Raw genomic sequence first — 13,691 nt, forward strand, 5'->3', positions numbered from 1 at the left:
TCACAGGGTACACTTGTGTGACAAAACAGGTAATTTCATCAACAAGATTACTCAGAATGTAAAGTGGTTTAGAGCGATTTTTTTTTCTTAAAGCAAGTACAAAGGAAGAAAGGAAAAACATTTTTTTGGAAAAGTTCAAGTAATGTAATTTAACACAGTTCAATGAGGGGCTGAATTCTTTACTTTTTTATAATGACTGATCCATGTATGGAACTTAAAATATTTAGTAGTATGGGTAGTTAGATTCGTCATGATTGATCTTTAAATGTCTTTCTTCTCAGCTCTGCTTGTGGTAGCAGAAACTCTCTGATAAGCCCTTTGATTGCTAATATTAAAGGATGATTGCAAGCTTGACGTTTTATTGTGAAACACAATAAATTGAAAATATTGCGCTGCTTTCTGAATTGGTATGCATCCCTACTTGCAAACTAGGCTTCCCTTAAAAATGGCATTGGAGCTGTCCTCACTTGAGAACCCGAAATATCCACTCCAAAGGACAAAAACTATATGGACATATTTCCCTGGAAACATTTCCAAACACAAGTGACAACAATATAGTCACAGGACAAATCTTACCAACTTTCTTAATCTGAAAATTTTCTCAAGTTGTTCATGATGTCTGGGCAACAAAAATGTGCCACTCTCCTTGCTTGCTATAATGACGTGGGTTCAAATTTATTTGTTTTCATTTATCTGAAAGGCAGAAAAAAAAGAGGGGAATAGAGAAAGCGAGAATCTCCCCTCTACTAGTTCACTCCCGAAATGCCAACAGCAGCCGCAACATGGGCAGGCTGAAGCCAATAGCCAGGAATTCCATCCAGGTCATTCACATCGGGGAGAGGGGCTGGAGTGCTTGTATCTTGCCAAGGTGCACCTTAGCAAGAAATTGAATGGGAAGCAGAGGCAGGAGTTGATCTGAAGTCCTCTAATATGGATGTGAGTGTCCCAAGCAGTGGCTTCATTCACTGAGCCACAATGCCTGTCCCTAATGAGTTGGGCTTAAAAGTGTAGTCCTAACGGCGCTGAATCTGTATTTTCACACAGATATATGAAATCAAATTGATCTAGAGATATTTTGCTTTTTCAAACTAATTCATTTCAGCCTATCTTTCAGATATGAGTTGAATAACAGGAACTATGATCAATTGTGACCCTTTTGAGTTTGTAATAACAAACTATGTTTGTCCTTTTGTTCATGATAGCTACTGTTACAAAGCCTTTGAGTGGCCTAACAGCTCTGAACTTTCTGGCCCCCACTTCCTCTCTGAGTCTCATTCCAATTCAGTTAGCTCCAGCATCACTGGAGTTACTGCTTTTGTTAGAACATACCGGGCATCCTGCCACAGGACATTTTCACTAGCTTTTCCCCTTCCTGTGACACTCATAATCCACATATTCCATGCTCCCTTACCTCTTTCAAATCTGTTTCCATCTGTCTGCTTAGTGAGTCAATACATTTAATAGTAAATCTCACAAGCACCCTCTTTCACATTTATCCTGCTTTTTTCATCATGGTATATAATACTTCCTAAAATGGTAGATATTCTACTTGTTTACTACATATTAATTTAAATTTTGATACTGCTCTTATCTAGTATTTGTCCATTTAGTGGAAATGTTGTAATTGTTGTCTTTTTGGTTCCTATCTATATCCCAGCACCTCAAAAGTGCTTGGCAAATCTTAAGTATTCCATAAACAGCTTTTGAAAAGGAGGGTGGTTAAATACTAGAGGTTTTATGGATGTGTCCATACTTACTTTAATTACCTAACTGGACTTTTTTTGTATTCTGAGTGGCTGGCACATATTAGGTGCTCAATATTTGTTAGTTTGATGAATTTATCAATTTCTTCTAATATCTAACTGAACAACTGGGCATAAAGAAAGTCATATCAAATTTTTAAAATTTTTATATTGAATCATAGAAGCTGTACATATTTATGGGTGCCGCATGATGTTTGGACACAGGTATACCTTGTGTAATGTCAAGTTAAGGTAAGTATACCTACTAAAACCTTTATCATTTCTTTGTGGTAAAAAGATTTAAAATGCTTCTTCTAGCTTTGTTACAAATCTGTACCAAAATACACTACTTTGTTACCTACAGTTATCCTCCTGCACAACACAACCACCAGAACCACTTCCCCTGTCTGTCTGTGATGTGACCATTCTTCCCCCACCCTTCTTCCCTTTGACACTGCCCAGCCTCTGATAACCACTATTCTACTCTCAGCTTCTATGAGATCAACTTTTTGGGTTACACAGATCTTGTAGTGTTTGTCATTCTGCTTGGATTGGTTCATTAAACACAATGACCTGTAGTTCCAAAATTAATAGAATTCTATCCTTTTACAGATGAATAGTATTCCATTGTATATATGCTAAATTTTCCTATTTATACCACTTAAAATGTGTGGCCTATCTGAAAAATAGGTTGTCAGCAGTGCTTCTTATAGAACTGAAAGTCAGGTTTTACAAGAACAGTAATAATGGACTGCTTTAATGGACTGTTTTAATACATTTATACTTAACTCCTACTCCATCCCCTTTTATGAAATTAGAGACAGAAAATAGGCCATTGAACCCACAGAGCATCTTGTATTTTTGTAATAATGACTCTTAATAATGTGTCCGAACCCAAAGCCTACCCACAGCTTGTTTAACATTGTAAATGAAAAGATTCAGAGATGCAATTTGCTTAGGAGAGGTGGGCATAATATTCCAAGGAATATTCAATCTGGAAAGGGAAGTGAATGGCTGCTCTTGAAAATAAATTATTTTATTCTGTGAGGTCTTCCAAGAACAGTTCATTGTGCTGGTAGCAAGATGTCACAGCTCTCCCCAGGGGTATATAAAGTCCTTAATGAATTAGGCTATGATTTGAGGTAGTCTTCCTGAGATCATGAAGCGAGATGTGACAAGACTGAAGCTGTCAGCGTGTTCAGGGCATGTATATGGGCACTTGTTATCTTCTACTTTAGTCATTTGAGTAACTAGGTGCACAGCTCTGTCTCTCAGCTCCTCAGACCTCTGAATCCTGCAGTATCCCCTGGGTCTCTGCCCTGGTTGCTTCACTGGCCCCTTGGACTGGAACTTTGAGCTGGAAGCATCAGTGTTCAGACCATTGCTCAATGATCAGAAGTACAATTAAGAAGGGAACTTTCTTACAGACACATCCTTGCATGCATTTCTTAAAAATTATGTATTTGGAAGGGAGGGAGGAGGAGCGGGGGGTGACAGGGGGAAAGAGAGTGAGAAGAATGCTCATCTGATGATTTACTCCTCAAAAGCCTGCAAATCTAGGGCAGAGCTGGGGGCCAAAGATGGGAGCCAGCAACACAATCCAGGTTTCCCACACAGGGGGCAGGAATCCAATTATTTCAGCCATCACCACTGCCTCGCAGAGCATTAGCAGGAAGCTGGAGTCTGGAGATGGAGCCAGGAACCAAACCCAGGCATGCATATGTCAGATGTGAGCATGTTAACCACTAGGCTAAATGCTTGCCCTTCCTGACAGGTATTTGCTAGATTCCCCAGTAGTTATATTTGAGTACCATTATTAAAATGCCAATGCTATTATTAAAATATATTTTAAAGGGCGAGTTGGTCACCTGAATTCTGCACATATTAATTATTCATTCATAGTTTAAAAATCATTACTACTGTTAACCTCTGTCTCAGTCACTTTTGGCTCTATAATAAAATACCAGAGACTGGATAATTTATAAATAATGGAAATTTCTCCTGTTCTGGACACTGAAAAGTTCAGATCAAGGTACCCGCAGATTCTGTTGTCTTGTGAGGGCTGTGTCCCAACATGGTAGAAGGCTAACTGGCAAGATAGCCATGAGCTTTAGGAAGCCTGTTTCATCAGGGCCTTAATCTGATTCACAAGGAGAGGAGCCTTCAGGCCCTAATCACTTCTCAAACTCCCACCACTTAATACCATCACACTGGCCATTCAGTTCCAACATCTGAATTTTGGAGGGGACCTATTTAAACCATAGTAACATATTAAGAATCAATGTGATATTGAAATAAATCTTTTGATTCTCTTCAGAGCATGTGATTCACATTAATCAGAAATATCAGTTTTATTTATACTATCCCAATTTATAAGGAATTAATTCAAATTTTAAAAAAGTCTTTTCTCTTCTGGTCCTGTCTTCTTGTGCCAGGCTCCTGTTTCTTATTACCACATGGACCTATTAGTCCTCTTGAGTTTCTCAAGCTCAATGAGTCAAATCCAAATTTATCATCCCATGTTCCTGAATGTGTTCTCGTGGTGAACTTTGTCAGCATTCTCTTGGTATTAATATGTGAATTACTTTACTGCTTTCTGTATCTTAATTTGGACCTTCTTTTTTTTTTTTTTTTTTTTTTTTTTTTTTTTTTTTTTTGACAGGCAGAGTGGACAGTGAGAGAGAGAAACAGAGAGAAAGGTCTTCCTTTTGCCATTGGTTCACCCTCCAATGGCCGCCGTGGCCAGCACACTGCGGCCAGCACACTGCGCTGATCCGATGGCAGGAGCCAGGTACTTATCCTGGCCTCTCATGGGGTGCAGGGCCCAAGCACTTGGGCCATCCTCCACTGCACTCCCTGGCCACAGCAGAGAGCTGGCCTGGAAGAGGGGCAACCGGGACAGAATCCAGCGCCCCGACCGGGACTAGAACCCGGTGTGCCGGCGCCGCAAGGCGGAGGATTAGCCTAGTTGGAAGCATACCAGGGGATTCCAATTCAATCCCATCGAGGTGGCATGTACCAATGCCATCTCACTGTTCCAGGTGATCAGTTTCAGTTCACAGTTGGTCATGGTGAAGGGACTGGGAGTCAAAGGGAGCACATAGACAAGTCTAGTACCTGCTAACGCTAACTGATGGAGTAAATAAAGGGGAGAGTGATCCAACATGGGAAGTGTGATACTCAGCAGACTCATAGAATGGCAGATGTCCTAAATAGCACTCTGGCCTCAGAATCAGCCCTAAAGGCATTCGGAGCTGGCTGAAGAGCTCATGAGAGTATTTCAGGCATGGAAAGCCAAGACACTCTGGCAAAAGATCTCTGCGAGTGAGATCCCAGTGGAAAGAACAGGTCATCAAAGAAGGAGGTACCTTTCTCTGAAGGGAGGAGAGAACCTCCACTTTGACTATGACCTTGTCTAAACAAGATAAGAGTCGGAGAACTCAGAGGGCTTCCATAGCCTTGGAAACTCATGACTGGAGCATAGGGAGATTACTGATGCCATAGACAGGAGTGTCAATTGGTAAAGTCAACAACAGGAGTCACTGTGCACTTACTCCTCATGTAGGATCTCTATCCTTAATGTGCTGTGCATTGAGATTTAATGCTATAACGAGTACTCAAACAATATATTTCACTTTGTGTTTCTATGGGGGTGCAAACTGTTGAAATCCTTACTTAATGCATACTAAACTGATCCTCTGTAAAAAAAAAAAAAAAAAAAAAAAAAAGAAATTATCAATTCCCAACTTGACTCTCACTGGGATTAAACATGACAATAGGTCTGCTCTGATTTCATCATCATTTAAAAAAAGCATCTATTATTTTTCACTTTATGTTTCTGTGTGGGAGCAAACTGTTGAAATCCATACTTAATGTATACTAAGCTGATCTTCTGTATATTAAGATAATCGAAAATGAATCTTGATGTGAATGGAAGGGGAGAGGAGTGGGAAAGGGGAGGGTTGTGGGTGGGAGGGACGACGGTATGGGGGGGAAGCCATTGTAATCCATAAGTCGTACTTTGGAAAATTATATGCATTAAATAAAAGTTTAAAAAAAAAATTTGGACCTTCATCTTATCAGCCCCTGGATTTTCAAAATTCATTTATTAAATTTGTTTTTATTTAAAATTTTTGAGTAATATGTACTATTTGTATATTTTTTAAAAGTACAGTGCGATATCTCAACACATACATGCAGCATCAACTGATCCAACCTGGTAACCGGCCATTCCATTTCCTTTGTACTTGAGATCTACCAGCTCCTCTCTTCAACTTCTTTACACAGTGAATAATTCAACACCCTGAACTGTAGCCAGTCCGATGTGCATGGAACACTGGAACTTGTTCCTTCTATCTGACTGTGGTTAGGTCCCTGTTACCCAACATTCCTCCATTCCCCTCCTTCCACCCTCTGCAGCTTCTCAAAATCATTATTTTAGTTCAGATTAAGAGTTTTGTTTCAAGTTCAACACAGGAGAGATACCTTACAGTGTTTGTTTTTTGGTGTCTGGTTTATTTCGCTCAACATGATTTCCAGTTCTACACACTTTGCCTTGTCAGGATTTCATTTGTTTCAGTGGTTGAAAATACTCCATTGTGTGTACATATCATTCTATTTATCCATTCATCTGTTGTTGGACACCGAGGTCGATTCCCTTTCCTTGACTGTTGTGAATGGTGCTTCAGTGAACATGGGAGTGTGTGTGTCTCTATTACGATGATTTCATTTCCTTTGGATATGCATCCCCAGAAATGGAGTAGCTGGGTCATATGGTAAATCTGCTTTAGGATTTTGAGAAAATACCATACTGTTCTCCATATGACTGCACTAATTCATACTTTTCTCTACATCCTCACCAGACACTGGTAAAAAAAAAAAAAAAACAAAAACAAAACAAAACAAAAAAAAAAAGAAAACAAAACAAAACAAAAAACTAAATGAAAGATCTCTGTGAGTGAGATCCCAGTGAAAAGAACAGGTCATCAAAGGAGGAGGTACCTTTCTCTGAAGGGAGGAGAGAACTTCCACTTTCACTACAACCTTGTCTAAATATGATCAGAGTCAGTGAACTCAGGGGGCTTCCATAGCCTTAGCAACTCATGACAAGAGCCTAGGGAGATTACTGATGCCATAAACAAGAGTGTCAATTTGTTAAGTCAACAATAGGAGTCACTGTGCACTTACTCCTCATGTAGGATCTTTGTCCTTAGTGTGCTGTACATTGCGATTTAATGCTATACCTAGTACTCAAACAGTATTTTTCACTTTGTGTTTCTATGTGGGTGCAAACTGTTGAAATCTTTACTTAATATATGCTAAACTGATCTTCTGTATATAAAGAGAATTGAAAATGAATCTTGATGTGAATGGAAGGGAGGAGGGAGAGGGAAAGGGGAGGGTTGCGGGTGGGAGGGAAGTTATGGGGGGGGGAAGCCATTGTAATCCATAAGCTGTACTTTGGAAATTTATATTCATTAAATAAAAGTTAAAAAAAGTTAGAAATAGTGGGAACTATTTATCTCTCAATATTTAACAACACTGTAATTGACTGGGAGCCCTGGAAGGATGGAGTTCTGCACATCAGAACTCCTATGTTAATGTCTATGTCACATTAACTGTGACTAAATTCTTCTCAACATAGAATTAATCCTAATTTCTAGTGAGTTCACACACTGAAAACTTATGCACAAATATTTTCAAAAGTACATTTAAAATATTGTATATTGTTCTTGTAAAAAACAAGATAGGGTTAATCTTAAAAACCTATACAAGGTAAACTGAAAGTAGATCATTGTAAAATTAAGAGAGGGAATAGAGAGGAACAAAGAGGAAGGGTCAGAGCATGGGTGGGAAGTATCACTATGTTCCTAAACCTGTAGATATGAAATTTGTTTACCTTAAATAGATTACTTAAAATATTTTTAAAAAGTTAGAACACACTAGGAAAATTGGATAAATTGAAAATTTTTTGGAATCATAATAAATTCAGGAAACAACTGAAGTTTATATTTGCCATATTAGATCAGGGCAGTTAGGTAGTCTCCTATTCTACCCCGTTAGTCATGACAATAAAACAAACCCATATGACAGTCAAAAGGCCATATATTCTAGCTGTCATTTTCTTATACAAGTTTCTATTTTCAACTGTGCTCCTGTGACTCTCTGTAGTCAAATATGTTCCTGTAAGAGTCTTAAAATAACATTGGTAGGTAATCTATTTAAAATAAAAATGATATTTGAAACATTTTATTGTAGCAAAGCTCATGTATTCTTCTAGTTTAAAAATCATTGTGATTTTAATTAATTTTTCATCTTAAAGTCCTTTGTGTATGGTGTCTAGTATTAAAGAATTAGATCTGTTGATTTTCTAATGCCTTTAACGTGCTGTGAACCAAAAGTTAATGTAAAATTAATTATCCATTTCTCATGGTCTTTTCTATTATGATAATGTAGCAAGTAATAACTGTGATGTAGCAGGTAATTGATTTTCTATTCCTGTAGCTCCGGATGGTCCTCCTGAAAATGTGCATGTAGTAGCAACATCACCTTTTAGCATCAACATCAGCTGGAGTGAACCTGCTGTCATTACTGGCCCAACATTCTACTTGATTGACATCAAATCGGTAAGGCGTGCCTCATCTTCTCTAAAAGGCAGTATGGAACTTGGTGAAGAAAACAGGTTTTGGAATCAGACTATTTGAATTTTAATCCTAGTTCTGTTGAACTCTAGGCAACTAAGTTAACTTCTCTGTTATAATATCTACATCAGTAAAATAATGATTAATAATAGTACACAGGGTACAGAGAGTCTTTGAGAACTGAAAAAATTAGTATGCATAAAGAACTTGTAATATTGTTTGATGCATGATAAGCACTCAGTAAATGTAAACTGTTAGTAGATGTAAACATAGTTTCAGGGTATAGAAGATATGTGTATGCATATATACATACACTCATATATACATATTTATATATACATAATAAGTGGTTAAGTTGCTAGTAATATATTGGCTTGAAATACAGTGGAAAGGGATCTCATAACACAAAATAAGGAGGGAAACATCATTAAGGGAAACAGTTTTGAGATATGTAAATATCAGAGCTAAATGGTAAAAAATAACGGAAGCAGAACATGAGAAGAAAATGGGGATAGAGGAATAAGAGTATGTCTCATTCAGGAAAAGCAAGGGGTTGTGCAATCTCAGATCACAGCATTGGAGAAGCACAGAGCTGAGAGATGCAGCTAGATCATGAGGGCAGCAGGATAACAGGTTACAGAGTCTGGGCTTCCTGTTAAGTCTGGGATATGAATTCAGGAATTAAAGCAGTTGAGTGATACAGCTTGCTGTTGTACAGGATTGACATTGTTGCACTGTAGAGGATACTATGTGAGGAGTAGGAAGGGGTGCAGAATTAGGCAGGAAAAGATAAGAGCAAAGGAACAGAATGAGGAATAATTGAAGTCTATAATTTTGGGAGAAAATCATCCAACTGATGATGCTGAGTGATGATGATTGTAAGACACATGACTTGGAAAACAATGAGGAACACATCTGTAGGGAAAAAGAATGTTTGAATTCTACAAATCCTGAGTTTGCAGTGCCTGGGAATCCTCCCCATCAGGCTGTCCCATCAGCAGTATTAAACAGGGGCTCAAGAAAGAGATTCTGCATTTGCAGATTTAGTTAATTGTTAGAAGATAGTTGATATTACGAGAGTAGATGAGGCATCCTAGGCATAAAAGTCAAGCCCTTCACATAAGCCAGGGTACTCAACTATGTAGATGATAGAGAATTGTGAGCTAGGATAAGAATGGGGAATATTTCCATGGCACAAATATTTTGAAACATTGAAAACTCAGGAAGCTTGAGATGTGCTGAGCCTGATGATCATTTTCCTCTGGTTGTAAATGTGCATTAAATTAGATGATCTACAGTGAATTCTCCTCTCCTTTTCTCTCTGCCTCTCTCTCAATGCCTATTCTAGTTTTATTAGCCTTTATATTATTTCGTAAATGGAGATACTCCTCTCAAAAGGTCTGTCATCATTAAAAGTAAGTTTAAGAAAATTTTGTAAAGATTTATTTATTTTACTTGAATGGTAGAGTTTCAGAGATAGGGAGAGACAGAGAAATGGAGAGATCTTCAATCTCTGGTTACCTCCCCAAATGACTACCCCAGCAGAGGCCGGGACAGGCTGAAGCCAGATTGCTAGAACTCTGTCCAAGCCCTGGTTGTTGCAGCTATTTGGGGGTTAACAGGTGGATGGACGATCTCTTTCTTTCTCTCTCTCTCTCTCTCTGTCACTGTGTCACTCTGCCTTCCAAAAAAGAGAGGCAATGTGTATTTGTATCAGTTTTTCTGAAAATACAGTGTTTTGTAAAATAAATAAATATAACCTCACTAAAGTCCTTTGGCTTCAACCCTAGCAAGAATTCAAACATATTATGGTGTTTCACAGTCTCCCTGAATTCATTTTACTAGCCAGAGGCATGTAATCCCTTCCTTCCTTCTTTCGTTCAGTTCCTATTTTAAATTTTTTAAATTTTTATTTTTAATTGACACATAGTAATTATGTATATATTGGGGGGTACAATGCATAATTTCTTTTTTTAAAAGATTTATTTATTTGACATACAGAGTTGCAGAGAGAGAGAGAGAGAAAGAGAGGTCTTCCATCCACTGGTTCACTCCCCAAATGGCTGCAATAGCTTGAGCTGTGCAAGTCAGAAGCCAAGAGCCTGGAGCTTCTTCCAGGTCTCCCACATAGGTGCAAGGGCCCAAGGCCATCCTCTGATGGTTTTCCAGGCACATTAGCAGGGAGCTGGATTGGAAGTGGAGCATCTGGGACTGGAACCCACACACATATGGGATGCCAGTGCTGCAGGCCAGACTTTGGTGAGCTTTAACCTGCTGCGCCACTGGGCCAGGCCCACAATGTATAATTTCAATACGTATATAAAGTATATAGTGATCAATTCAAGGTAATGCATATATTTCACTTCAGAAATGTATCATTTCTTCATCAGCACACATTCTTAAATACACCCAGTATGCCAGCACTATGCTAGGTGCTGGATATCCAGAAGTGAACAGATACAGTACAGCTTATTTCAGCTCACTTCAAAATTATACAACTATAGGCATTCAAGACTGATGGGCTCCTACATCAAGGAAGAACATGCATTTCTGGCCTCTGCAAAACACTTGTTCTGTTAAAGGACTTCATTAAACAAAAATTGACCATCTAAAATAAAGACACTTGGGGATGAATCATCCTGGATGATTCTCTGGAAGTTAATGCCTTTGTGATCATTTTTGCATTGTTTCCTCTATTCGTTTAGTCAACAATTATTGAGCAGATTCTCTTCACTAAGTCAAGGATGAAAAATGCAGTCCGGCTCTCAAGTAGCTCACCCTCCAGTGGGAGACACTGGAATGTAAACACTAATTATAGTAAGCTAGCAAAGAGTTAAAGTGCTGTTAGGAGGGACAGAGACTACAGAGGAGAGGTTAACTTGTGCAGATGGAGAAAGGTGGAGGTGCAGTAGGAAGAGGAGAGAAATGAGGAGTCAGAGCAGGAAAAGGAGAACCAGAATCAATTACTGACACTTTATATGATGTCATACTTGAAAAAAATGAGAGACATTCCATAATAATAATATAATAATAATAATAAGATGATGATGGAGCCGGCATTGTAGTGCAGCAGTTAAGCTGCTGCTGGCGACATTGGCATCCCACAAAAATCAGTCCTGACTACTCCACTTCCCATTTGTCTCCCTACTGATGCACATGAGAAAGCGGTCGAAGATGGCCCCAGTACTTGGGCCCCCACCTGATGTGGAAAACCTGGCTGGAGTTCTAAGCTTCTGGCTTCAACCTGGACCAGCCCTGGCCACTGTGGCCATTCTGGGAGTGAACCAGTAGATGGAAGATCTCTCTTTCTCCATCTCTTTCTCTGTAACTCTTTTAAATAAATAATAGTCAATAATAATAGATGGTCCAAATATTATATGATAACATGAACAATGAACTTGGGATTGACTAAAGGAAAATAAGCAGTTAAAATGGTCAGGTTTTTGTCCTGGATAAGTGAACAATAATGATAAGCAGTGAAGAAAGATGATGAACTTTTTTATAGGCTGAGTTTGAAGATTGACAGTTATTTTGGATTTTATTAAATATTTTCAAATATACTATAAATCACATGCATGCCATGTTATATCTTTAGTGTTTAATGTTTGTTATCTGTCATTTTCATGGGAGGCTTTGTTACAATGTAAGTTTTAAATAGTTTAATTTATAAGATCAGACCCAGTGACTCTGGCAGTGTAGAGTTCTGGATTCAAGTCCTTTCTCAGCTACTATGTGGCTATGAGCTTTTTCAGGAGATCATCTCAGCTCTGTAAAATCAGGATTCCAACAGCTGTAGGAGTCAGCCAAGGCACACAAAACAGTAAAGTGAAGCCCGTTGGGTAGGGCTGTGATGGATGGGTGACCATGCCCCATTACAAGGGTCAACTCTTTCTCATTTCTAGGTAATTTTTACCCAGCATGAACATAAGCCTAGCCTGAATGAAATTTGAAAATACTGTATTTTTGTGTGACATTTTAATGTTGACCACCTAGTAAATACATACAAACTTTCCACCAGTGGCTAGATAGGTCTGATAATAGAATTTCTATGTTGGTCTAGTTCCTGCCATTTTAGAGAAGTAGGGCATCTTCCTCCACTGCTCTGACTTAAGGTGGGAATGATCTTATCTATGGGTATTTGATTGTTTGCAATGCTGCTGTTCCTGATCAGCTTTAAACTGTATTTCTCCTATCAATATCTCCTTTATGTTAAAGCAGTTCTCGAAAAGAGCATCTGAAGAACACACTGAAGCAAACTATGTTTATATTCCAAAGTTATGAGGGAAGATCAAGTTGAAAATGAAGTTAATAGGGCTATGCATAAAACCCGGTTTTAGGTTTTTCAATTAGGGTACCTGAGAGTAGTATGTATAATAGAATTTAGAATTTTTTCATGATTAGTTCAGGAAAAAAAAAAAAAAACAACTGTTTTTTAGTACTAGGAATATTAGACAAATTTAAGTATCTAGGGTGAATAGTTCAACCCCCCCATAAAAGACAGATTGTGTTTGAACAAATCACACAGCTGCTTCTAGCATTCCTAAAAACACTTATTTGTCCACATTTAATAGTTTCAATATCCAGTTAACTGACTCTTTACCCAGTATATGTGCTATTCTAGAGCAGATTTTTCCAACTGGATTCATGACTAGCAATTATAAATGAATTACAATAAAATAAAAATGAGCATAAAATGTCAGAGTATGCTTCAGAAAGAAGTTGTATTCTTAAAAATTATGTTTCTATTATGAAGTACATATATATATATATGTACATAGTGTTTTTTCAATTTTAAGGTAAACATATATTTGTATATATATTATTAATATTGACATTCTGTGTATCAGTCAGGGTACTTCAAAATGCTGATGGAAATGGAATTAAGTTCATGTTGGCATAGAACTTTCTGAAAATTACGCATAGTGTTTTTCATAGCAAGCACTCTCCATAACCTTTGTGAAAATCCTTCGTGTGTAAAGATTTCAAAAATTTTTGCACCAACCAAAGAAACTTACCTTTTAATTCAATCTTTGCGTGAACTTTTTGAAGTACTTTCATATCAATATCTTCTGAATTATGTTACAAAGTATGTTTCCTTATGTGGGCAATATTTTTAAAAGTAAATCCAATTCTGCAATAGCTACTTCAGATCTGTTCTCTCTAAATCGCAACACAATACTTGTAAGTATTACCACCCCAATTTTATATGAACAGAAATAAGATATAGTCAGCATAAGTTGTTTGTCAACAATAGGAACTCTAGGCATCCAATTTGGAATTTGAACCCTTGATATCTGGGACCCAAACC

The 13,691-nt window shown here is 37.9% G+C and overlaps 1 protein-coding gene and 1 long non-coding RNA gene across 3 annotated transcripts in view; one reads left to right on the top strand and one right to left on the bottom strand.

The window, feature by feature from the left end:
• PTPRQ (protein tyrosine phosphatase receptor type Q) overlaps positions 1–13,691 on the top strand; it is a 226,715-nt gene that overhangs the window by 137,665 nt on the left and 75,359 nt on the right. For both annotated transcript variants that reach the window (XM_089307499.1, XM_089307498.1), the window contains one exon: positions 8,247–8,368. In XM_089307499.1, the coding sequence (XP_089163625.1) occupies positions 8,247–8,368 (122 nt within the window). The remainder of the gene's footprint in view (positions 1–8,246; positions 8,369–13,691) is intronic.
• Positions 1–13,691, bottom strand: part of LOC149123551 (uncharacterized) — a 203,075-nt gene that overhangs the window by 67,697 nt on the left and 121,687 nt on the right. The gene's annotated exons all lie outside the window — the stretch shown is intronic.

The sequence above is a fragment of the Oryctolagus cuniculus genome, chromosome 11 (genome assembly GCF_051225735.1).
Source record: "Oryctolagus cuniculus isolate XC-2025 breed Fujian yellow rabbit chromosome 11, ASM5122573v1, whole genome shotgun sequence".
In the NCBI taxonomy this organism is placed as follows: Eukaryota; Metazoa; Chordata; class Mammalia; order Lagomorpha; family Leporidae; genus Oryctolagus; species Oryctolagus cuniculus.